The sequence below is a fragment of the Pteronotus mesoamericanus genome, unplaced genomic scaffold (assembly GCF_021234165.1).
Source record: "Pteronotus mesoamericanus isolate MK-2021 breed Mesoamerican mustached bat unplaced genomic scaffold, CSHL_Meso_final contig_73, whole genome shotgun sequence".
Classification (NCBI taxonomy): domain Eukaryota; kingdom Metazoa; phylum Chordata; class Mammalia; order Chiroptera; family Mormoopidae; genus Pteronotus; species Pteronotus mesoamericanus.
Genome location: NW_026555245.1, coordinates 17,505,272 through 17,531,624, shown reverse-complemented (window position 1 = coordinate 17,531,624; position 26,353 = coordinate 17,505,272). Strand labels below are relative to the sequence as shown.

General features: G+C 40.7%; 1 protein-coding gene across 3 annotated transcripts in view; it reads right to left on the bottom strand.

The window, feature by feature from the left end:
• Positions 1-26,353, bottom strand: part of KANK1 (KN motif and ankyrin repeat domains 1) — a 189,513-nt gene that overhangs the window by 50,197 nt on the left and 112,963 nt on the right. Inside the window, exon 3 of one of the 3 annotated variants that reach the window (XM_054583057.1) lies at positions 8,465-8,584. In XM_054583057.1, the coding sequence (XP_054439032.1) occupies positions 8,465-8,501 (37 nt within the window). In that variant the 5' untranslated portion in view covers positions 8,502-8,584. Of the gene's footprint in view, positions 1-2,232; positions 2,363-8,464; positions 8,585-26,353 lie in introns of those variants that run through there. The other 2 variants (XM_054583058.1, XM_054583059.1) reach the window with 2 other exon arrangements.

Sequence of the window (26,353 nt, the reverse complement as noted above, 5' to 3'; positions counted from 1 at the left end):
AAGGTTCAAATTTCAGGATAAGAACAAATATGAATCCAACCATTTGTCCTTTGGCCCAGTTCTCCCTCATGTCTATAGTTCCGCCTTTCTATCCGTTGCTCAGAAAGGCCTTCTGAACATTATAGAATAATATTTAATCTGAATTTTCAGCCATGGCTTGCTCCAAAAACTGCTAGGATTAGAAATCTAGTCACTGTTTGTTTGTTTGTTTTGTTTTTTTAAATTCTCAAAATAGCATCATACTCATTTTTAAGTTGAGAGATCACTACCGTTATGTATACAAATACAAATGGGCTGCATAGTTTAACACTTCTCATTTTCAGGCTTCACAATGAACTGCAACCCAAAAGCAGAACCAGGCTTAGGCTCTAACACACCAACATACTTTTTCTAAAGCATATGGAAATGAGTAAATCAGTTACAGCTCACTCCAAAAATATCCAGCCGAGAAGCCAAGAGAGGAAAAAGGGAAACATCAATTTTTTTTGGACTTAGAATTTCTAGAAGTGTTCAAATGACTCTTATTAAATCTGATTTCTTGATTGGGTCTTCCTTGAGGTTTTTGTTAGAGAAGTCTGCTCAATGTAATTTTAATTAAAATCTGTTGCCAAGAAAAGAGCAAGAATTTACAACTTCTGTGAATGAGAACTATGCTAATACTTTTCATGCCAGACCAAAACAAACAGTTTTTTAATAGGGAAGGACTCCAAAGCAGACTGAGAGCTTTAGTCACTCATTTTCCGAGCCCATGCAAACCTTTCTCAGAAACTACACAAAGGAGATAAACTGAAATTATCCAGGACACAGGAAGAAGGCAAACTCTGGAAAAGGAAGCCAATGAGCTATACTTTTGATGGGCTGAGCTAGCCCACCCAGGTCCTTTAAGAAAGAGAGGAAGTGCATAATCAGAAATCAATGCCAATACTCACGGAGGGAAGTCTGCGGGTGAGCAGGGCACAGGACATTCAAATCCTTGTAGGAAGGGCTGATTTAATCCTTTGCCTCCCTGTGCAGTCTTAGAATGACAGTAACAGCTCAAGTTCTTAACACAGTAAATCTGCCTTTTGGGTTTTAATTTTGTGTTTTTTCTTTCTTGTTTGCACCCACAAAGCCATCTGGGCAGAAGTCCCCAACCAAAGGGCATCTTTTCGCCCAGCACCCACACTCCATCCTCCCTACACCCCAGGAGGCTGGTACTTGCTGGAAGGTAAGTCGTCCTTCCTCTGCATAGCTGGAGAGCTAATCGCCTGTCTGAAACCTGATGCTTAACCCATTACAACTCGCTCAAGGTCTGAAGCAAGAAAGCTTGTAAGGTAAAGCTGGCTACAGCTTGGGTTAAAACCCAAGCCTTGTAAACAGGCAACCCCATGTCAGGGAGAGACCCTTCAGAACCTCTGCGGGGACTGGGTGAATTCCGGGGTTTTGTTTAACCAGACAGGCAGCACTCCGAAACCCAGGGTCTCCTATTTGTCAGCATTTCAACAGTTTTGAAATTCAAATGTAACTATTTCTTACTTAAAAAAACTACCTTCTCATATACCATGACTGTAAGAAAAGAAATTACTTCATTTATAAACTTCAGTGTAAAGTTGTCCTTCAATAAACTAATAACTCCTTTTAAAGTTGAAATGTACAATCTAATCTAATTCAATTTTTAAATACATCAAATAACAGGATGAAACTGCATGATACACTAAATGCACGTAAGGTATTAGATGTTTGTTCATTTGTCTCTACCAAATAATTTACACTAAGAAAAAACAGCTTATCAACATAACCCCTATCACAAACGGCATTTTATTCTTAACCATTCTAATTTTGGATTTTATAAATTTTCTGAACGTACATACTTTCCCTTGATCTGTTTAATCATAATTTCACAGACACCACACTTCTGATTTTTAATGTCAACAGAATGCCTTAAACAAAGAAGAAACCTTCTCCATATTGAACTTCTGGCTTAGCCATTAACTGTGTAAGCTGGACAAATAGTTTTTGTCATCTGAGAGTAGGGCACAGGTAAAATCAAAAAGACCCGCTCCTGTAGCTCTTACAGGTTTATGGTCTATCCTGTCAGCTCTTCTGGTACATCACTGAACACACCACTCACGGAAGAATGCAAAGCACAAGTGTGAGCACACAGTTAATTCCTTTGCAAATTGAATCAGGAGACCCTGGAAGGTCATGACAGGTCCCCACAAACAAAAGTGGCCTGGTTTCTAATCAGCTCACCCTCGGCCTTTGAACTACTGCTGATGCAGATGACGAGCCTGAGACTCACCACCAAGAACACACCACCTCTGCTGTGCTCCAGGACTTTCTTTACAGATGGTCTCAGAAAGCAGCAGGTCGGCTCCAGCCAGACCAGTCAGCGCAGACTGGTCTTGTAGCTGACGAACAGCACGCAATTCCTGCTGCCAGGGTCACCGCAGCGGGCTCAGGGTTCTGTTTGAGAATTGCTCTTGCCCAGAAAAAATATTTACACAACCGAGAGTGGGGCCGCACTGCGCCGCGGCGCTCCACCTGCTCTGCCAGGAGTCTCGGGCTCTGTCTCATTGACCAGGGGTATCGGTGGCCTTTGTACCTCATTTAAGATCAGCATGGAGACAAAACCTGGAGCCACCAACTGACAAGGGTCACAAGGGTCTTATGAAATGTACTACATTAATTAAAAATGACAACCACATTTTAATGCAATTCAATAATTCAATAAGGACTTTAGTAAGTAAACAAGGTATCTGTTAGGGAAAAAAAATTTATATATATTTAGGCTGTGAAAGAGAAATAGTAAGAGAAGAAAAACTGCATAAACTAGCCAAGGCAAGTATTAACAAAAATAAAGAAGGTGATGGCAGGCATAGAAAGTTGCTCCATAATGCTCATTTATTTATTTCATTTAACTGTGAAACTCAGGACAGTGATACAATTCTTGTCCCAATGCCACAGTAGCTGCCAGGGCCTGGCACAATGGCACCTGTACGGGTGTTTATTAGATCAGGAGCACATGAGAGCAAGCAGGAGAAGAACAGTAATGTCCTCTGACATCTGACCAGCGCCTTACATCTTACAAAGTGTTTTCTTTATGGCCATTGTTTTATTTTTTCTCACAACAACCCTGTGGAGAAGATAGGGCAGATATTATTATCTCCATCTGACAAATAAGCTACTTATTATTTGGCTTCTAAAGAGATTCTAAGCTATAATTAAAGTTTCACAACATTAATTAGTGTTTAGAGAGGTATCAATCAGTATATCCAGTTTACAATGTGATTCAGGAACTTGGAAAAAGTCGACTGTCCCCATCCCTAAACTCCACAGAGAAATACAGCAATTTACCTAACCAATGACCCCCACTTATTGCCTAGTGAGCTACGAGAAAAGAGAATACACATGATCAATTTATGATGCTCATATTCATTACATTAACAAATGATGTCAGGATACTCATAGTAATATCATAACAATTTTTTTTTAAATTACTAAAAAACTGTATCAGTCTTCGGGAGTCAGATGAAGGACCTGGTGAAAGTAGGTAAGACTGACAAACGACCGATACCGACAGGGTGTGCAGTAGCAAATGGGATGCCACAGTTGCCAGGTTTAGCAAATAAAAAGAGGAACCACAGTTAAATTTGAATTTCAGATAAAGAAAAATACTTTTAAAGTATAAATATGCCCCCTATTTTATCTGGAGACTCCGTCCCCAGGAGATCGTCACTTCCACCAGAAGGTAAGGTTCTTGAGGGCAGGGGTTTCTGCCTGGTTTGCTCCTGCTGCATCTCGCCCCTGGGCCGAGAACATCGCCTGGCTCGCTGCAGCGGCCCAGTGACGTTGCCCGTGTACTGGTGCGGTTTATTTCCTAGGCTCGGTGGTAGGTACGTGGTGCTTATTATCTAACCTTTACACATTCTGTATGTCTGAAATGTACCGTAACAAATTTTACAAAGCACAGTATTATTTTCTACTCTTTACAAAGCACAGTATTATTTTCTAACTACTCTTATTTTCTAATCAGCATCTTCTAACTGAAGGACTCACTGGGGAAGTCAGAGTATAAAAGGCGTGTGTGACTCGTCCCTTTCCCAATTTAAACTCTAAACTGGGACGTGAACATGGGATGGTCAGTCCTCAGCCGGTTTCCGTAGCCAAGGGCACAGTGCAGCCAGGTGGTGTTTTTTTCACCTGCTCTACTTTTGCTTTTGCTTTACTCCTAAAACCATGAACAGTGCCTCTTGTGCCTCTTTTGCTGATGCCCTGACCCCAGCTTCACAAGGGATTTCTCCTCATGTCCTGTGGAGCCCAAAACTGTGATTTTTCTGGGGAGAAGGGAGGAGGACCCCTTTCGGTCATAACACATCTAGGGGAAGTATAGTTTTAAAATGCGTATTTAATAGTATACTTTATCTTTGGAGAATGAAAAAAAAAAAAAAAACTGTATCATTTACTCCACATTTAAAACTCCCAAATAATTTATCTTTTTCTCATGGGAAAGAGTAATCACCAGTATTCATTAGCTGCCACAAAGCCCTCTTCATCCCATCTTAATCTGGAGCCTGTAAATGCTATGTTAATTATATTTCAAAATAGTATATTTATAACCAGCAAATACTTTCATATTGTTTGAATTTGGCTTTAAAAAAAAGCTTAAAATGATTTTTATAAGCACCATCTCAGCTACGTGAAATATATAAAATTTAAATAGTGTATGCAAAATGAGCAAAACATTCATTTCTGAGTGATAGTATTATCAATAATTCTTGCTTTTTATACAATACTATATGTCTATACTTTAAAATGTTCTATACTATCATATATATGCACATATATACTGTGGTATGTATACATAAATATACTGCATATATGTTTAGTTATCTATGCGCGTGTGTAATTAATTGTGTATGACTGAGCCTCTAATCAGATTTGCTTACAGGCTTACAAAGGTCATGGTGACTAGAATAAACAAAAACCTTCCCTTGCCTGGTCCAGATACCTGTGTACGTTAATGAGCCATACCCTGAAACCCAGAAGTCACCCAGAAGTAGAGAGCTTTCCTTTGCATTCAAACTCAGCGCCCAGACCCATAAAGGCAGGACACAAGTGAAGAGTGGAAGTTACAGCCAGATCATCAGACTTCAGGAACAAAGAGAAAAGAGACTCTCCAGGACCAGCAAGTTATAAAAGGAATGAGGGACAAATGGGGTAGATATATTAAACCCGTGCAGTCAGATCTTGTCAGAGACCCCAGAGGGTGGAGATCTGAGGCCCCGACAATTCCAAGCCCCCGCTCCCTCTGAGTGTGTGAACAGAAGAGAGGGCAGGACAGGGGAGGGAGATCGCAGCATCACAGGATTGACTGAAACTCGCCCACAACTCTCAAGAAATTTCACAATGTTTCTTTCAGGCTCCTTCCTTATCAAATATTTCACTAGAGAAACAGGTACCCTGTGCTGCACAGGGACGGTCATGCTGATGATGGCGCTAACAGCGTGATCTCAAGATCATTGTGAAGATTACGATGATGGTAACACAGGGAAAGCATCTTGGGCACCACAGTACCCAGTGAGTGTCCATTAAATGTTAGGTATTCTCCTGAGCAGAATTTAGAGAAGTCCCAAGAAGTTGGACAACAGAAAGGACAAGCAAAAGAATGAATGAAATAAAAAGTTGAGTTTATTTGGGTTTGGTCTTTGGCAAACTATCACATTCTTGCCAGAGCAGATAGCTGCAGCTGGGATGGTTGGAATACAAAGTCACATATGAGGTGGGACTCCCCGCCAAAAAACCCAAAATTATCTTCTGGAGGGCAGGTTCCTTGTAGTACAGCCTTCTTCTGCTAGGTGAGTGTTCTAGGAAACCCATCTGTATCAGTGTACCAGTTGGCATTGCTGTGAGAGGCTGTTTAGCTTCAGTGATTTTTTTTTTTTTTGGAAGACTCTCTCAGTGCATTTGCCCATTTCATGACGGGTGATTTACAAGTGCACACCTGCTCACACCGTGCTGAGTGTTCAGCAGTTTTTGACCAAAAACGGCATGACCCCCTTTGTCCCTCCCTCTCTACCCCAGTGATTTTGTTTGTTTGTTTGTTTGCCTGGATAAAAAAAGGCCCTTAAAGGGAAAGGTTTGCCAACGTGGAAAAGGTGAAACAAAAAATGGCAGAAGCACTAAAAGGCTTCAAAATTGATGAGTTCAAAAACTGTTTTGAGCAGTGGAAAAAAATGTCTCGATAAGGTATCCTACATCAAATGGAGAGTACTCTGACGGCTACTGAAATTTAAACATGTAAGAATGAATACACAATTTTTTTATACATAAATTCCGTTTTTTGGGTCCTCGCTCGTACATGTACACCAAATACAAAACTTTAACTCAAAATATACTAAGGACCTAAATGTAAGACCTAAAACCATAAAACTCCCAGAAGAAAACATATATAGTAAACTATTTGATATCAGTCTTAGTAATATATATTTGGGTATGTCTCAAGCAAGGTAAACAACATAAACAAATGGAACTTCATCAAACTAAAAAGCTTCTGCACAGCAAAGGAAACCAACAAACCAAACAAAAAAACCCCTACTGAATGGGAGAATATAGTCACAAATGATTTATCTGATCAGAGGATGATATCCAAAATATATAAGGAGCTCACACAACTAAATAACGAAAAAATAAACAATCGGATCAAAAAATGGGCAGACAACCTGAAGAGACATTTCTTCAAAGAAGACATATAGATGGCCAAGAGACAGATGAAAAGATGTGCAATATCACTAATCATCAGGGAAATGCAATTAAAAATCACGAGATACCACCTCATACCAGTCAGAACGGATATTATTAAAAAGTCAACAAACAGCAAGTGTTGATGAGAATGTGGAGAAAAGGGAACCCTGGTGCAATGTCGATGGAACTGGAAATGGAAGCAGCTATTATAGAAAACAGTACGGAGATTCCTCAAAAAACTAAAAAAAAGTACCATATGACCCAGCAATTCCATTTGTTGGTATTCATCCTAAAAAAAGGAAAACACTGATTTGAAATGATATATGCTCTCCTATGTTCATCGCAGCATTATTTATAATAGCCAAGATTCATATGGTGGAATATTATCCATCAATAAAAAAGAATGAAATCCTGCTACTTGCAGCAACAGAGCGGGACCTAGAGGGTACTATTATGCTAAGTGAGATAAGTCAGAGTGAGAGACAAGTATCACATGATTTGACCCATATGCGGAATTAAAACAAACAAACAAACAAACAAAAACAAACACAGACTCATAGAATCAAAGAACAAACTGATGGTTGCCAGAGAGGAGAGAAGTGGAGAGATGCGTAAAAAAAATGAAGGGGAATATAGTCAATAATAGTGTGATAAATTTGCATAGGTGGTTACTGTGTAGTGTGGTGAGCACATCTTAAGATATATAAATGTTGAATCACTATGTTGTGTACCTGAAACTAATACAATATTATATGCCAACTATAATAAAAAAAGACTTTTTTAAAAGAAAAGTCACATACATGGGCTGGGTGTGCCCACTTTAGAGGTCTCTTCCTCCTGTTGTTAGCTTTAGAAGACCTCTCTCCCCTTTTAAAAAAGATTTTATTTATTTATTTTTGGACAGAGAGGAAGGGAAGGAGAAGGAGAGGGAGAGAAACATCACTGTGTGGCTGCCTCTCACTTGCCCGCTTCTGGGGACCTGGCGCGCAACCCAGGCACGCGCCGTGACTGGCAATTGAACTGAAGTCCCTTTGGTTTACAGGCTGGCGCTCAATCCACTGAGCCACACCAGCCAGGGCTTACTGCCCCGTGTTGTTGTTGTTGTTGTTGTTTTACGGTTTACATACTGTATTTGTTCCATCAATTTCTCCCAAATTTTATAAAAGTAATATTGGGATAGATACGCAAACTATATAGGTCTCTAACATAACCAAAATAAGTAGTAGAATGCAAGTTTCATGATTCATAATATGGCTTGTTGCAAGTGACTGTCTTGGAAAGTCACTTTAGAGAATATACCCTTCTCTTCCCCACTCCCTTTCCCTCTGTGTATGAACATCAAACAAAACTGCTTGGGAGTAGATACTAGGAATTGGTTTTAAGCATCCAAACTCATTTCCTCTCATTCTTCAATCCCTCATAAAGAAATGCCAGGGGAGTATACCTTATACTTGCATCAGCATTCAGGATTTTACATTTATCTTTCAACACTTCAATAGAATTGACTTAGGTAATAATTTACCTAACTGATTTCTGTACATGAAGACTCTGAAGATAAAAGGAAATTCTCTAAGAGATTAAAAAACAAAACAAAAAATCCCCCAACTTTAATGAATAGAAAATTGCTTTGAAATTCTAGTTATCTAGGTAACTTGCTATTACACATCCACTCACTAAAAGAGAAGTTAGAGTAGTCTGAGCACAGATACACACTAACACGCACACACTCCAGAACAGTTACCTGAAGCACAGCCGTTAACCTTTGTGGTATGAGCCATGATGGCGTGAATCCAATGATAGATCTAGAAAGGAGTGAGGAGTCATGCAAATTTTATGCATCAACTTCCCAAACGCAGTCAACCTGAAACAATAAAGAGAACCCCATCAAAATGGATCATTTAAAAATATGTACAACACTAAATCTTAGACTTCTGTTTATAAAGGTGACTGCTAATGGAGAAAGCAAATCCAAACGCAGGGAGACGGCCTGTGGATCAAGGGGGTGGATGCCCTGGGCTCAGCCATGAACAGGCGCTGAGAGCGGGTCTCTACACATAATACTCTTACGGGAAACAAAACTGCTTATCCAGAAATGGGACTTTTAGGAAGGTGGTTTGCAATCACAAATGGCTTCCTAATGTGGATGATTCGGTAGCACTTCACAAACTTGGTTTTTAAGGTTATTCTTCCTTCCACTGTAGGTTCACTAATTTCATTTACTCAATTTCAATTTGAAAGCAGTTGTTACACCAAATGTTCACATTTTTAAAAATGATTAAGTTCATGGCATTTTTTTGAGATAGTTCAAGTCTTTCATGTAAAACACAAATCTAATCTAGTTAGTTCCTCTCTTAAAAACAAAAAAATCTTCAATATTTCCCATTGTCCTGTTGGATAAACATCAAATGGCAGTTCTGAAATATTAGGGTTTATATTGGGCAACATATTTCTTACTTTATATTGATTGATTATTTAAAGGTTAACTGAGATTACTATAATGTTAACTGAGATTGCTACAATCACAAAATTTAAAACAAATTAAAAAAAGAAAATAGGAAAAACACATTGCTCCAACCTTTGCAAACCAAACAATGATACAGACAGAAATATTCCATGTCTCCTGTGCCCAAATTTTAACCTCAAACCCACAAAATGAGAAGAAATTGAGCCTAGCAAAGTCCAAGCTCAGAACTGAAGTATCAATTCAAATATCTACATGACTTCCCAACAAGAGCAGAATGCTAAAATAATATATCTATACACACTGGAATCCAAAGCAGCCACTGAAATTGTTCACAAGTTTTTAATAATACAGAAAAATACTCCAAGTACATTGATTAAAAAGCTATTCTATCATAAACCTAATTTTGTTAAAAATACTTATGTACATATTTAGACATTTATTTAAAACAATCAGAATACACCAAAATGTTCACTGTGGTTGCCCAAGGGGTGTGCAATTATGATTTTAGCTCCTTTACTACTTTAGTAATAATAATTATTAAAAAGAAACATTAGCTACATCCTGTCAACTTTGGTTTTATTTGCTTTAGAATGCACTGAAGAAAGGAAAAAGTATTTTAACAATGCTATGCAAAAGGAAACTATCAGACCCCACTCATGGAGATGCTTAAAGGTCAGAAATATAAGTAAATAAAAAGGAAGAAGAGGAAATGGCTGATCACTTTGATCACACGGGGTGAGAATTTCTTGCTGCTTAGCTTGTGAAATTTTCCTCACTGTTTGAATGGGTTTGTAGGATAGTTCAGAGCTAACGGCACAGGATCGGTTCTTCCACAGGCTGCTTGTGACAGGCGCATTCCCCTGCATGGCTCTTCCAGCTACGAAGACTACTGCTTGGCTGACAGGCGGAGAGTGAATTCTCCACCTTCCACGGGAGGCCTCCCTGTTCCTTGCTGGTCCCCAGTCTGCCGGGCAGTATGCAGAAGGCAGGATGGCTCTAATCCCTCTGACTATGTGGCAATCACCTGAGCTCCTGTTGGAAAGGGGCGCTGGTTCAGGTCCAGGGCATTGAACTTGGACAGCAATACCTCTGTGCACAGGCAGAGCTAGCTGAATCAAAGGCAGGCTTTAGGGATAGAGTGAGTATTATCTTTAAGCACAAGAATGACTATGTAAAAAGAAAAGAAACAAATGGGGACTCGGAGGACTGGAGGAGGAGGAGTGGGGAGGTTCAGAGGCAAAGCAAAGAAGCCCAGCTTCTGGAATTATTCAACTAATTTACTTTTAAAAGCCAACATCAAAAACCTAAGTGAAATCCCTGTTTACTAGCCCCTTTCTAGCCTGGTGTGTTTGTACTCTTGCTTCATAGTGGTGTGTAAATACCACGATTTAACCTCTGGAGGGCAAGCAGAAGGCAAGAAGAAACAAGCTGCATGTGCTATGGGTGCATGAAGTATTTGTCAAGGTATCTGGATGGAGATGTGCCCAGAACCTTCCTTGTCAAGCTTCATAAACTTTGGTCCAAGGTTCTTGCCGTTATAGAACCCCTTCCACCTGGCAGAAGATCCTTATTTCAGATTGTTTGATCTCTCCCACCCTCCTGCAAACTGAACAATAAAATCAAAATGTGGGGGAGCCTAAAATGAGGAACTACAAGCCTGCCAGTGTAAAATAACAAGAAAGACATGCTTATCACTGTGCATGGATCCTGGCAGTGTTTGTGCAAAAACAAGTTTTATATTGCGTATCGATTTTCCCCAGTTATTGTTCATGCCTGACAGGTGGCCTCAAATTGGGAGGACTCGGTCTTCTTAATGACATGCAGATTCTTATGTCGGTGTATTGTACAAACCAGAAAAGGTCTGGCCACAATCCATTCTCTGTTACAGATCAATAAACTGCTTCTTTTCTCCCTCAGAGAAAACCTGCAAACCAGTAAATCTTAAGTGGTACAATGGTGGCTTAGCTCTGCTTAGTAAGAAAGAGCAATTCTTCGAAAGGATTTAGGAAAATACATCAATAGAGAAAATAAAGAATTTGTCTTCTCTGTTTATTTCAAGAGACTGATCCGCATTGAAAAACATGTTAGTTAGCTTCCCAAGTATAATGAGGAGAATAATGCAGACATTATATACATTAACTCCTAAATACTTTCCGTTAGTTTAATTCAAAACAAATAATTTAAAAAATAGCTGAGCAGATCTTTTCTAAGAACACATCAACAAAAACAAATAGATGAAACTGAGTTGGCTAGCACTGCCAGCCAATCAAATGCCACTGTCCTGGTTAGAACCACAACAATGGCGATGCTGCCTTGGCTGATGGCAGCTGCTATTTATAGAGTTCTTACTACTATCCATTATTGAAACCTAAAACAATCTACTTCAAGGTGCCCCATTATTTAAATCAAAAAGGTTATTGCTAACTAAATGGTGATAATAGATGCATTTTAAAAAATTACATGAATTATAAGCTGCATCCTCATTTCAGAAATGTTAAAATGTGAAATACGTGTATCTTAGAACTGGCGAAATTACGTTACATGCAAGGCACTTACTTTTTAAGGCACTGAGGTATTTCCCTATTGAAAACTCAGAACCACCCTATTAAGTATTAAAATCCTCTTTCCCCATTTTATACAAAGGAAACTGAGGCAAAGGGAGGTGTAGACCTTGCCGAGGCCACACAGCCAGTAAGGGACAGAGCTACATTCAGGGCTCAGGGAGCCCTCTGGCTCATGCTGCAGCCCCGGGGGCGTGGGATTTAGAGTGAGGGCACCACTGCTTTAAGTAAAATGTGCCCGAGTGAGTGGGGTCCTCTTCAAGGCAGTCACCTGAGGGATGCATGTGCTGATCACTCAAACCTCTTTTAGAGAGAAAGTTAAGTTTCAAAGTGTTATGTAATATTGTTTTTCAAGCAATTGCATTCCCAATTTTATTCCTGGAGGTTACATGTTTTAAAGAGCCTGAAGAGGTATGACTCAGGAAATGTCTCGGTACTTAACCATCACACTCTCCTCTTAGCTTTGTTCCTTACATCCTGCTATCAATGTCATTTGACTGTTTCAAAAAATTAAGTATTGTACTTTTTCAATGGAAAAAAATGTTCCACCACTGAGGACAGGCGGGAGGCTCTCAGCGGAATCACAGGATTTTCAAAAATGGATAGAATTAGGGCAGCATAATTAGAAGAACCTTGCTGCTCCAAAGGACAATTACGACAGGGAAACAAGAGTTTTGATGTTGAAGTTCTAGAATCTCTTTTATACCATATCATAGTATTTTTCGTCACTTAATAAAATTAAGGAAGCAATATAAATAGCTTTACCTAAAATCTGGAAAAGACAGAACATGCAAAAAATAAGGTGATTTATTATCTCACAGTCCTAATGTAGCTATTGTTACCACCTGAGGCTATTTATTTTCAATATATTATTTGACTATGTATATTTTAATTACATTAACATGTTTTAAAGACCTGTAACATTCTAGAATGTGTACCGGTCATTTTTTTTTTTTTTGAGATATAAGATAAACTAAAGCACTGAGCCATTCCCAGAAGCTCACACACTAGCGCTAGAAGCAGACAGAGACACAATAAAAGGAGAAAGCCTAGAACAGCTGTGAACACACAGTTCAATTCCAATCCATAGTAAGGTGGTCTTACCTTTGCCCAAAAAGTATGGGAGTGGCCAAAAAAAAGTATTCACAAGAGACCACTAGGCCTAAGTAGCAAAGGATAAATGAGTCTTTTTCAGGATGAGAACGGAAGGTCATTCTAGGCAGAAGGAACAGCACGCGCAAAGGCAGAAGAGAAAGTGCGCGGCCAATGTGCAGCAGTGCTGTGGCCGTCTGTGTGCTCTGATGAGGGCGCAGTTGTAAGGAATGTGACTGCCTGAGCGAGATGACCTCAGAAGGCTGGGTGCTAAAGAGAAATCTGAAGGAAGTAGGCTCTGCATAAAAACCCCACAAAACCCAACAAACTGAAAAATCCCCCCCCCCATTTTTAACCTAATAAAAAAATGCAAAGTTCATTTATTTCTTTGAATAAGTCAGTCTTTCAAAGATGTATTCCAAAGCCTAACTTACTATATATATACCATCTATGACTGTCTACATATTTCGTCAAGATTGTAATTAAAAGTAATTTAATTAAAAGCATATTTTTAGTGCAAACTCTGGCCACAGTTCATCATCAGATTATCCTCTGGTGATTTCGAATATTGGCTTCTACTACAAGAATCGTGGGGTAATATTAACCAACTCCTGGTTATTTTGCAACCAAATTGCCTAATTATGACCCAACTCCATTTGGCCTCCTCAAATATAATAGATACTTTACTTGGTATGGGTGGGGTATATAGGTCAAGAGAAATCTCAATTATCATTCACGATCTAAATTAAAGTTTTACCTGGACACTTGCTTTCACTTATATTGTAGGAAAAGGGTTGGGTTTTGCTCATTGGAGAACTTTTATGCTATGTTTGCTGTTACATTTTCAAACTTATTCCTTGGAGTAACATATTTAAGAGGCTGAAGGAAGTACTTATACCACTGGAACAAGTTAAAATGCAAACAATAAAGAAAAAATATGGAAAAACAACAGTAAATAAATTAATTCATTCATTGAACAAGTGAGAGCCTATGATATGCCCGGTACTGTTTTTGGCACTGAGGACAGAGTAACAAACAAAGCAGATACCCACCTCATTCCTTTCCCAAAATAATCTAAGGAGATCTGTGCTTTCGGCCCTAATTTAGGTCACAGTGTGCCTCACAGATTAGCTGTACTAAAAGTCAATTCTTTACTTATCTTTTCTGCCTCATTTGAAGAGTTCCCATGTTGAGATCTGTCTCCTTGTGCACCACAGTGGACCGGGTGTGTCCAGCCCTCCCGCAGACTCTGCCTGCCCATCCACGTGCTCTCTGCACCACGGAAGTGCATCCAGATCTTTCCAAGAGGGTACATAGGGCCATGCTGCCAACAAACGGGTTAAGACCATCTCAGAGCCTGTAAATACTTTTGGAGCCCTGCACTGGCTCTGCTCCAGGCGGGTTGCTGGCCCCACATAGCTTCCTGAACACTTAAAAAGAACTGATGCTGGCAGATTTTCTTTCCAGGGAATTTTTTGTGATGAAAGTTTATCAGATAATAGCAACCTAGGCTGAAAACTAACTACTCTTCTCCAAAAGAAAGGGGAAACAGACTAGAAGAGAACAGACAAATGAAATTAGAATTACTGAAGTTTCTTAATAAACTTTGCTACCTTTTTATTTTTTGTTTACTTCAATGGAAAGTAATTTTTATGACTCAGTATAAGCACATGAAATAGTTTTTATTGACTTGCTTTGGTTCACCTCTGAAGGGCTTAGGGAAAACAAGATCATAGCAGAACCTAATCTTTGATTTTATAAATTTGTCCACATTAGTGGTCTTGCTCTTACTTAGCAAGCATCTCTGGTAATAGTTTATGAGGTAAAATATCAGTGCTTTGGCTTGTTCAAATATTAAAGAACCAAAATGCAGCAGCCATAGATGTGAGAGAATTATTAGTTCAGTGTAGTCTGAAAGGCTTTTGTTCATTTCCTATTTAAATTATTTAAAATGGCCAGTTCTTATTATTTACTACTATAGCGAACATTTTCCCTTTAACTCCTCTGGGACTGGATTCTTGTATATTCTCTGCGATTTCTCTTTTCTTTTTCCTATGATTACTCTTAAATTGATTAATACTTTTCGTGACAAGTTCAAGGGCACCTGGGACTATCACTAAGTAAAAGAGATCATGACCTTCAAACAGTGGTTGTCAAAGTGTGGTAACCAGACCAGCAGCAAGGTCTTTTGGAAACTTGTTAGAAGTGCAGATTCTCGGGCCACCCAAGACCCACTGAAGAACGACCTCTGGGGGTGCGGCCGGGCAGGGTGCAGTTTAACCAGCCCTCCAGGTGACTAAAGGCCGAAGGTTCTCAAAACCACTGCCTTTCAATATTAATTGGTTAATTGTGAAAAATTAAGTCATATGGCACCAAGAACCAGGAATGCCCTCTAATTTTATGAAAATGGTACCCATTGATTTAGAAACTGTCACCCAAGAAGAATTTGCTTTCTTCCAATAACTTATTCAAAAGATACTGGTTAGGCACTCAGTATGTAACAGGGACCCTTTTGGGTGCTACAGTGATAAACAAAAGAGACTTAGTCCCAGCCTTCTTGGAGCTTAAAGGCAGGAATTACATACATACACAACAGCCAATTAGCAAATCATTCTAAATACCATGAGGAGGAGAAAACAGGTGTGGAGTGAGAATAATGGAGGCTAAACTCCTCAGGACTCAAGTTGAGGATACAGAGACCAATGGGAATGGGTGATCTTTGCAGGCTTCTCTAGGAAATGACATCGAAGGCGAGACCTGAGAGACACCTAGACCTGAGCTGAGGAGTGCGGGCGCTGAGCACGGTCCAGGGACAGAATGGAGCTCCGTCCAGACCTACACAACGCTTCCACACGATTTTCCACAATGGCATAGAAAACAACACAATAAAGGAAGGAAAGTCTTTTTTAAAAATGATGCTACAGCCCTGACTGGTGTGGCTGAGTTGGTTGGGCATCATCCTGTAAAGCAAAAGGTTACTGGTTTGATTCCCAGTCAGGGCACATGCCTGGGTTGCGGGTTTGGTCCCTGGTAGGGGTGCATACAAGAGGCAACAGATCAATGTTTCTCTCTCACGCATCAATGTTTCTCTCCCTTTCCCTCTCTCTAATAAATAAAAATCTTTAAAAAAAAATATTGTGCTACAGCAACTGTCCATGTATTGGCAAAATAATGATTCTTGATCTTAACCTTTCGCCTTATACGAAAATTAATTTGAAATGAGTCATAGTCTTGAATGTAAAACAAAAAACTATAAAACTTTTAGAAGAAAACAGAGCTCTCCAATTCTAGTCCTCTAGTACTAGACATAATACCAAAAGGATGATCAATAAAAGTAAAAAACTGATCAAGTGGTCTTCATCAAAATTAAAATCTTTTTTTATATTAAAAAAAATGGTCTGAAAAGTCGGGCAGGGTAAAGCCCTATGCATTTGAGCAACTGAGTTTATGAAGACATGCAAAGGGACAACGGGGCCAAGAGGAGAGGTGAACAGAGGCTAAACGATGAGCCTGGCTGGGCCTGTTGGCCAGACGAAAGAGAATGGGTTGTTATTCTAAGTGCGAAGTCAAGTCATCGAGAGTTTTAAAGCCAACGAGGAACACAAAGTAAATGATCTTATTTCTAAGTATTTTGCTTAGGCTTCCTACCATCTTTAAGGAGAGGTAGGTCGGGGCTTCTTTATTTTATATAATCATGGGGAAAGCACACTGGACATTCCAGGAATGGTTTATTCAATCCTCACTTGGAGAATTTCACCTTGAAGATAGAACCAGCCCTTTGATTTTAAAAAATTTGTTTCCCACTGTTTATAGCAGAAAGGCGCAGCTATACCTAAACAGAAACTTCCCAGGTGTTCTTGTGTTTCCTCAGGACCTGCAAGTTCCTACACTTATTTAAGAGAAACTTAAAAGAGGTCAAGTACCCAGCTCAGGGGCTACTTTATAATTTGTTGCCTAGCAAATGTTCTCCAAATGTTAAGATGTGTTATCGGTATAGCATGTGAACTGCAATGGAAAACGGTTACAGGAAAGGCTGAGACCAGAAACTGAATCCAGAGATTTAAAAAGGCGGAACTAGCTTCTACTGTGTCCCAACCACACTCAAGTTCAAGTTGCCCTTCACATGTCATACAAGCTGTTCAAGCAAATCCTGAATGTTGCTTTCCCTTCGTTAAAATAAATCTCACTTAAGCTTTTCCCTTTTTAATACAGGAGACTCAGAACAGTCTGTGCTTTTTTACTGCCATGGCTTCCCTCTTGGGACTAGCATACCACTTTCACGGCTGCGCAAAAGTCGTGCTGATTTGGTATTTGTCGACCCTTGCAAGGCAGGCCAATTCCAAGGCCTGGGCTCGGGTAGGGGCGTGGGCATCTGCCACAAAGATTTCATTTAAAAAGAGGAAATGACTAAAATCCCTGTTTCCTATTGGCGTCCCATTCCACTGGGGGAATGCTTCGGGTAGCAGTGACCGCCTGACCACTGGCAGGCCACACCCGGTAGGGAGAGCCTTGCCCCCCGGCCAGCACGGGCAGGGAGGGCCCCTGGGGTCACTCACACTGACTCCAAATGCTGGCAATCATCTAACGCTTCTGCCAAGCCGTGCTCTGCTGGGAAATGCAACAGGCTGGGGGAAGCTGACTCAGCAGCGGAGACCTCAGTCTCTTCCTCCTCACCAGGAGGTCCTGCCTCTCCCTTGCCTCTCCTTTCATTCCCCATTCTAAAAACCTGACAACAATGTCTCAACTCCCCCACACTAGGAAAGTGCCACACGAGGAACCTGCCAGGGGAAAAGCTTCACCCCTAACCCGGGACAGAAAGGTTGGACCCAAGCCAGAAACATGGGCTGAAGCCATGTCCCCAGAACGCTGGCTGCCCGAGTGTGCAAACGGATAGCCCTAGAGCCAAACACCATCAGCTCCTGAAATGTGGGCCTTGGTGCATTACTAAACATTTGGCCTCCGGGGTGATCTAGCTGGCTGAGTGTGAGGCCATGAGGAAGCTGGAAGGCGAGATCCCAACTCAGGGAGAACACTGAGCTCTAGCTGCAGGGATGAGGGTGCGAGGAGGCCTTTTGGTCTATGTGTATCACACTGAAGTAAAATTAATTCACAAACGTTTGTTTGAAACTATAGGTAGGGGGTAGGAAGAAACAAAAACAAAAATTATAAATGTTCACGAATGGCAAAGTATCTATTATTTCTAATTCAACATATCTACCATCTCACTGACATTGCCCTTATTTGTTCTTTATTTTTAAAAAAATATGTATAAACTGTGTTGACAGGCACTTACATGTGTTTGTTAACACCTTGTAAGCACCTTGCAAGCACCTTGCTATTCAAAATGTGGTACCTAGGCTGACAGCAGCAGCATCTGCTTGACTTGTTTAAAAGGCAGAATCTTGGGTCCCACTCCAGACCTACTGAATCAGAATCTTCACCCTAACAAGATGCCCAAGTGATCATACATCGTGAAGTTTGAGAGGTACTGGTTCAGCCCTGTTTGCCCAACAGGCCTTATGCTTCCTAATCGGATACCCCCTATCCTGAGGGACCCACAAGCAGTGGTTCATGACCTTGGCCAATCATTGAAATTAATGCCCAGATCCGATGACAGACCAATTAAATCCTCCTCTTGGGTGGGACTCAGGCAGAAGTATTTTTTAAAGCTCCCCCAGGAGATTGTAATGCACTATGCTTGAGAGTCACTGGTCTTAGTCCAGTGGTTTTCAAAGTGTGCTCCCTAAACTAGCAGTATCACCAACACCTGGAAATTGCTTGAAATGTACATTTCTTTCTTTCCTCCCTCCCTTCTATATTCATATTCTCTCCTTCCCTCCCTGCCCTGCCTCTGCCCCGCCCCCCCCCCCCCCCCAGAGACTATGCTTATAGAAAAGGAACTCAGTAATAACTTCTCAGATGCTTATTCTCAGAAGACAGGTATTCTTGGCATCTCTTTTGCACCATAATTTGGCACCTGGAATTTTTTAAAAAGTATGTTTCAGAATGATGGCTTAAAATTCATTTTAAAATGAGGGTGAAGCCAGGAAAATACACTTCCAGGGGCAGAGGGGTTCACAGGGTCAAAGCATGCGACGGCGAAGGAGACTTATAGTTTCGAACAGTAAGTGTATTCTACTGTCCCATGGATGGTGTGCAGGGTTCACACTATAGCAGTAACGTTTCCCCAAATCAGACCATACAGCATCCCAAGACACTCCCCAGAGACTCTGATTCGGTGAATCTGGCATGGAGTTGACATTTGTACTTTTTGCACACATCCCCAAGCGATCCTTGTTACCAGAGAAGTCTGGAAAACACATCGCCTTGCAGGAATCCTACTCCCCAGGTTGCTGTTTCTCAAAGCGTGGCCTGGACCAGCAGTGTGAGCACCACCCGGGAACTTACTAGAAATGCTATTGCTGGGCCCCAACGTGGACCACTGAATCGGAGGCCCTGCAGAGGGGACCCATGGTCAGGGCGTTCACAAGTCTTCCAGCGGATTTGAAAACCATGGCACTTGGCCATTTTCTAAACTCCTACACTGTTAAAGTGGAAACTACTTGCTCTTACTCAGACACCTAATTTTTGGCGAGAAGCACAAAGAAATGCATCCTCCTCTTGGGTCCTGGCCTGTGTCTTTCTTATGAAAGGGATAGTCCTGTTCTTTGGAAAGTGCTGACGAGTCTTTGGATGTAATCATGAACTATTCACGTGGCTAGGAACAGAGTTGAGCATGCTGCTGAAATGCTAGTATGGTGGGCATTTTCAAAATATCCTAAAAATTTACTTTTATTGGAAAGACAATCTGAAGCAACAGGAACCAAAGAACACACTAATGTGGTGAGGCGTGTTCATCTTCCTAGTTCCCATCCTTTCCTTCTCTCTTTCCAGACTGTTGTTTTGGCAAGAAACGTATTTACCACAAAGGTATGAACACCTATTCATAGTTCCATTATGTCCAAATGCACGAGAACCACTTGAACACTGGGGGAATGCAGGACAAAAAACATTTACAAAATAGGGATAGGTTCCAGCAGGTTGTCAGAACCTGCAATAATCAAATGCAAAGTCTTGTGGTCTTCAGGAAACACACATTGTTCAAGGGAGGGCTCTGCAGCCTTTGTTAGAGACTAAAAAGAGGCCAGGGCCCTGGGGAAATCAAGAACCCCTGAATTTCCACATACTTCACTGAAAAAAAATCAAGACAAAATACCTAACAATATAATATCAAAGGTATGAGAGAAAATGAATTCTCCTACGTGGAAACTTTTTTTTCCTCTGGCCTTAAAAGCTGCTTGTTACAACTGGGGGCTCATCCACCACAGCAGAAACCTGGGATAAAAAGCAAAGTAGCAGCCTGGGAACCATGTTTTCATTTAGACTTGGCTTTGAACTATCTCCAGGGCTCTGGGAAAGTTACTTAAATGGCCTGGGCCTTCAATTCCTTGCAGTTGGAGTGGGACAGCCCTAATGACACTTCCAGGCCTGACAGGCATTCTGTGACTCCGTGTGTCTAGCTCCTGAGCCCAAAGAGAACGCAAGGCTCCCTAGGGCCCCTATAACAAACAAAGACTATAGGGAACACTGTGTATGAGTGAGTCAGCAGGACACAGGTCTTGCCTCACAGGTCCCCACTGCCTCTGGATGCTCCTCCTGGCGATGACCAGTTAACACCGAGGACAGTATGAAACTGTAGGGCTCTGGTTTCTCTTCCAACTCAGCCCACAGGATGGCTGCTTTTTTCTGATGCCTTTCAAATGATCAGAACTTCCTCCTCAATGTAATACTAAATTTCCAACAAGAGAGAGAGAAAGTGAAAACTCCCATATGATTCCACGACTATCAACATTTTGGTATGTAGCTTCCAATTCTTCCCTGTTTTTATAGACACATGGATACATACATGTTTTTTCCAATTCATTTTCTTTATAGCTTCTAACATTATTATTATGACCATCTTTGTAAGATAATACCAATATCTCTTCTTTTTAATGGCTGCATGGTGTCCCCTTTCATATTTGTGCCGTATTTTGATCTTCCTTTATTTCTGAATATTTAGGTTATTTCCAATTTGTTCATATTACAAACCCTTTGAAGGAGATACTTTCTCATTGAGCTTTGTATATTTATCCGGTAATTTGCCCTGGAACAATTCCAAGAAGTTGATTTGAGAGAGAAAGACATTGAGCCTATGCAGTCTGATGGCTACTGTCAGGTTGCCCTGCAGAAAGGTACCCATTTAAACTCACCTAAACCACGTGGGAGGGCCACTGAGACTGGAATCCCTGCCTAAATTCACCACTTTTAGTACAGTAAACACGCCCTCAGGACAATGCATGGAAATCCCTCTGTATGCAATTAGTATGTTTTCATTAAGTTTGAATTCAATATAGCAATTTTAGGTGTTCAACATGGGATTTTGTGTCTACTCTTCATTTTTGGCTTAGAGTAATTTATATTTTCTAAAACCCAGCTCCTGTGTATAATATGAACATTTCCTCTGGGGGTAGATTTAGAGAAAAATTTTATTTTCCTCATCCAGAAGTCGGAGAATGAGGATTTCTTGACTGACTTAGATTACTCCATTACCCACTACACTGTATAGGGCTTGCTGTTTAACCACTTAGTCAGAACAGAGATGTGACTAAATTCCAGACTTCTGTCCTAAGGCTGAAGTGGTCATTGTGCTGGAGATGACAATTACAGAGCACACACAGTTGGGCCCAAGGTTACTTTCTGAAACAAGCTCTCCTTTATCCTCTCAAAAGGGGTATCTACTACACAAATACCCCCTGAAACAAGCAGATGCTTAGAATAAATGCTAATAAACTTTTCTAGCTGTTGCTGCCACTGTGAGGCAGATTCCTGAAATTAGTGATACGAAAGCGGAAATACATACAGCAAACTAGTGATTCGATTTAAAAAATTCTTTGAGGCTATGAAATTATGGAGGTTGTAAAAATAATTTTCCTCACACCTTCTAAGATCTTCTAGCTCGGCAAGTAATCAAATTGGCATGATAAAGATTCACAGGAGAAAATGTCCAAAATTAATTATGGATATTTACGCCAAGGTGCCATAAGAATATGAGACCCAAGGAGGCACTGGGACGTTGAGGCTTATATGTTATTTTGGACAAAGGGAAGGGGAGCAGGGGTCTAGAATTTCAAAGGGAAAGCAGGTAATTCACAGGTAGTTGAGAAAGCAAACATGTGGTAAATGAATTCTTGCTGGGCCACCCAGAAACAACAGGACACAGGGGGAAAAAAAGAACAAACAGGCTTTGCTACATTTTTCCCCATCTGCCACGTTTAGTTGATAATATGATGCTAACGTGATGCTCCCTTTCTTTAAACAAGCTTTTCTATCTGAATGCCTCTAGGCAGGTAAAGAGTGAGAGTCAAAGGTTCTTTCTGAGTTTTTTGTTTCTTGATAACCAGCTCAAAAATCAATACCCCAAAAGGCATACATTTTGCACTGGCAAAACTTTGGTTCCCTCAAATAATGTTGTTTGTTTGTTTTTGTTTTTTTAAAGAAAGAGAACCAGGAATATAGGGGGAAATATCAAATTTATACAGTGGGATAGGCAAAAGTAGGTTTACAGTTGTGAGTACATAAAACAGAGTTATTAAAGCTATTGCATTAATCATAACCTGCACGTCTTTTTCCATACAAACAACTGCCAGCCTCCTTTTGCCCAACACTGCACACTAACACATTATTTTGGAGGTGCCTTTACAGAAATAAAACCACATCGTTAAAGACAAGACATAACTATATTATGTATAGTGTTGTATGACCATGAAACTCTTAGTTGCTATGCTTTAACAATCTAAAGGGTTCTGAAAACCATCTACATTCAAATCATGCTTTTGTAGATGAGGATATTTTCTGATTGCCCAACGAGAAAAAGGTATATCACAGCTCTTTTTTCCTATGATGCAAGCAGAAGGGAAAAAAAATTCTCTTTTCTGAACTTCCTCCAGTTTCCTATTTAGTTCCTTAATATTTCTCTTTCTTATAGCCCTTACTTGATAGAAGCGAAGCCAATTACTAGAATTCCAAGTCCATGAAATGTGTATTTCTTTATTTTTTTCATTAGCGGAACACCAGGCCTCCGCAAAGGATACATTAAGATATCTAAAGAAACTGAGAATATTGAAAACAGGTCCTGGTGCTCTAACCTCTCACTAAATCAGCCCCTGACAGCGGGGCTCCCAGCTGTGTCACCCTAACTTGCCTGTGGTGCAATGGTGACATCCAGAGTCAGAGCCAGTGGCAGTGCACACTGATCCTGACAACCCTCCACTCCAGGCGGGGCGCTCGGCCCAGCAGCACCGGACCCCTGGAGCTGGTCAGCAATGCCGAATCTTTGGCCCTCAACCCACACCTACCGTCTCAGAATCTGCATTTCAACAAGAGCCCCATGCTGAAGTGTGAAAAGCCCTGTTTTAACAGAGATCTTTATACCACACTTGCTTCTCTGGAAAAGTAAAGTGGGAGCAGCAGTAAAATGACCCATTCCAATGATATTTATTTTCTGACTTTCCACTTTCACTTTACAAACCTAAGTCATTTCTTTAGAGCTCATAAACACAAAGGCCAAGCCCAAATTCTAATACAGCCAACAACAGAGAAAGGCCGACGTATGCATTTGCTCTTAACCAAGCATAACCTGCACTGAAACTTTTTTCAAACTGCCCTGCTATGAAAATACTAAGACTGCACATACTTAAATATCCCCTTAATCTTGATACATTTCATAGTAACACCAGCAGGAAGAAACAATTTCATTCCATTATATTGGAGAATGCAAGCAGACACACGAAGTGGCACTTTTCTCCTTTTTGGGCATTTCAGTCCTGCCTTCTCATTCTAAAAAGGAAGGAGGGGATGGCAGAGATGCCACAATGTAGGCGGGTCCCTCTAAGCTGCATCTTCCTCAGCCCTTGGGTCTCACCACCAGAGCTGCACAGATGGGGAGGGGGCCCAAGACATGTTTTACACGCCGCTGCCGCCCCAATCCCCGCCATGCCCGCTGGCTGCCATGAGTGAAAAACGGTCAAAAACAGGATCGATATCATGTTAATGCACATGCTCACAATGAATGAAAACTCTGATGAGCCTTTAAGAAGGAATGTCAGGTCCTGGCAGGTGCGGCTCAGTTGGCTGGGTGTTGATCCACATACCAAAAGGCTGTGGGTTCAATTCCTGGTTAGGGCATATGCCTAGGTTGTGGGTTCGGTCCCTAGTAGGGGCATGTACAAGAGGCAACTGACTGATGTTTCTCTCCTGCCCTCCCCCCCTCTCTAAAATCAATAAGCATGTCCTGGGGTGAGGATTAAAAAGAAGAAGAAGGAGGAGGAGGAATGCCAACCTTCAAGCTCCAACAAGCCCTGCCAGAGTGAAAACTGTTGAAGTGTCAAAGCTACTATTCGGAGCCAGAGTGAACAAACACAGGTTTTAGTCTCAATAGCTCATGAGGAAACCTGCTGTGATGTGGTACTAATAGTCAGACACCAAGGACTTAAATCTGTAAGCTGCATTCCAGGATATTATTGGACCAAATCGACACCCTATAACAGTCTGTTCAGTGGCTGAAGTCAGTTATCACAGATCTTTACAATTCCACTAATTTGCTGCCTCCTCATTTTATCTTTCTTTTCTTTTATGCCTAAAGCCCGGGCAACAATAACTTGTGGTCCAAACTGGGACACTTTTAAGAGTGCTAAAATGGTAAATAGATGGGATGCAGGAACAACAGGCAAATACCAAGACTGTCCCAGACAAACTGAGACATATATAATCTCCCTATCTTTAAAGAACAGAGAAAAGGGTGAGGGAGAATAATAATAAAGAGACACACTGGGAGACTGCTTTATAAAGACAGTCTAGAAACCAACTATAAAAACAGGCATGTTATATGCATCGCAATGCCAGGAGACTCAGTACATTCTTATGAACGAGATGCAGTAAACATGCACCGTGAGTGCCAAGAAAGGCTGAGAGTAATGTATGATGTCAAATGTGTTTGTTATTCCCAATGTCATCACCATTTAGCATAGATGACAATGAAAAGGTTTTTTCTTAATAATACAATCTCAAACATTCCTCTGGGAGCTGCACTCAAATTAAAGTGCATCATTTCCCTTTACCCACTGTCTCATAACTGGATTATCTAAGTAAGTTCAGAATAAAAATTCTCCTACCTTCCATTTTAAACCAAATAATACAACGGGCACGTCCACAGCTTTACAGTTTCACAATGTTTTCACATGTGCTATCTTAGCTCAGCATCAAAACAGCTTTGGCGGATACCTTCCCCCAGTAACAGATAAGCAGACTGAAGCTCAGAGAGTGAGCGCCACTGGGCACGTGCCCCCGAGACAGCACTTCCTGGACTGGACGTTCCGCCCCGGACGCCACTCCTCCCCCAGGCTTTACAAGTGCCGTGGGTTCTGGTTTTCTGAGTATCTAGCACTCAGAGCCTAGGATAACCCATGTTTAAAATTATTTGTAATCTACTCATTAAAATTACTTTTGAGTGAATGTATTAATTCTGTAAGAAAAGGACAGGTATATTTCTATTCCTGTGTGTACTGGGTTGGCCAAAAAGATTTATTTTTTTCCAGGTGACGGCTCTTGTACCGCTTAGTTGTCTTTAACTTCATTCGAAACAATTTTGTTAGATATTGTGACAGCTGTCCTATCAGTGTGCATTTAAAAAAAAACTCATCAAAACAGGGGGATTTTTGTGCAGCCATTTTAATATTGAAGAGGGAAGAATATACGCAAGATTTTTGGTGTATTATGCTTTAATATTTCAAAAAAGGTAAAAATGCAACTGAAACATAAAAGGAGATTTGCGCAGTGTATAGGGGTGTTATGACTGACCAAACGTGTCAAAAGCGGTTTGCAAAGTTTCTTGGCACTACTGTCATTTTGGCCAAATACTCGTTTGCTGTGGGGCTGTCTTATGCACTGGAAGATGTGTAAGATATCTTATAAACACAGGCGCGTTTACCAGCACCTCTGGCCTCTACCCACTAGAAGCCAAGAGCAGGGGATAGCTGACCTACTCAAATATCCAAATCAGTAAAGGTATTGGTGAAAATGAAAAATGTGTCTTTTATTTTATGGAAAAAACCACATGGACTTTTTGGCCAGCCCAATATGTTCTCACTTTATGACCCAGTGAAGATAAATCATATATATAGAATTTTTAAAAATATAGTGGTATAATCCTGTTAGAGAAAGATAAAAGAAACAAGGAATTTACTACCACTGTGTCATTAGCACAGTGTAAAGGAGAAGGAACATCCAGGAATGGAGGTCTCCAATAGGCAGATTACCTGTGTCAGGTGTGTATGAAAGTAGGAGGTTGAAATGTACTAAATAATTGAGATATTTGAGTTTTAGACTTGATTTCCTTGGACCTCAACAATAGTTCTGTAAAAAACACTTGCCTAAACTACCCTCAGAAGGCCTTCAATTGGGTATATACTTCCTG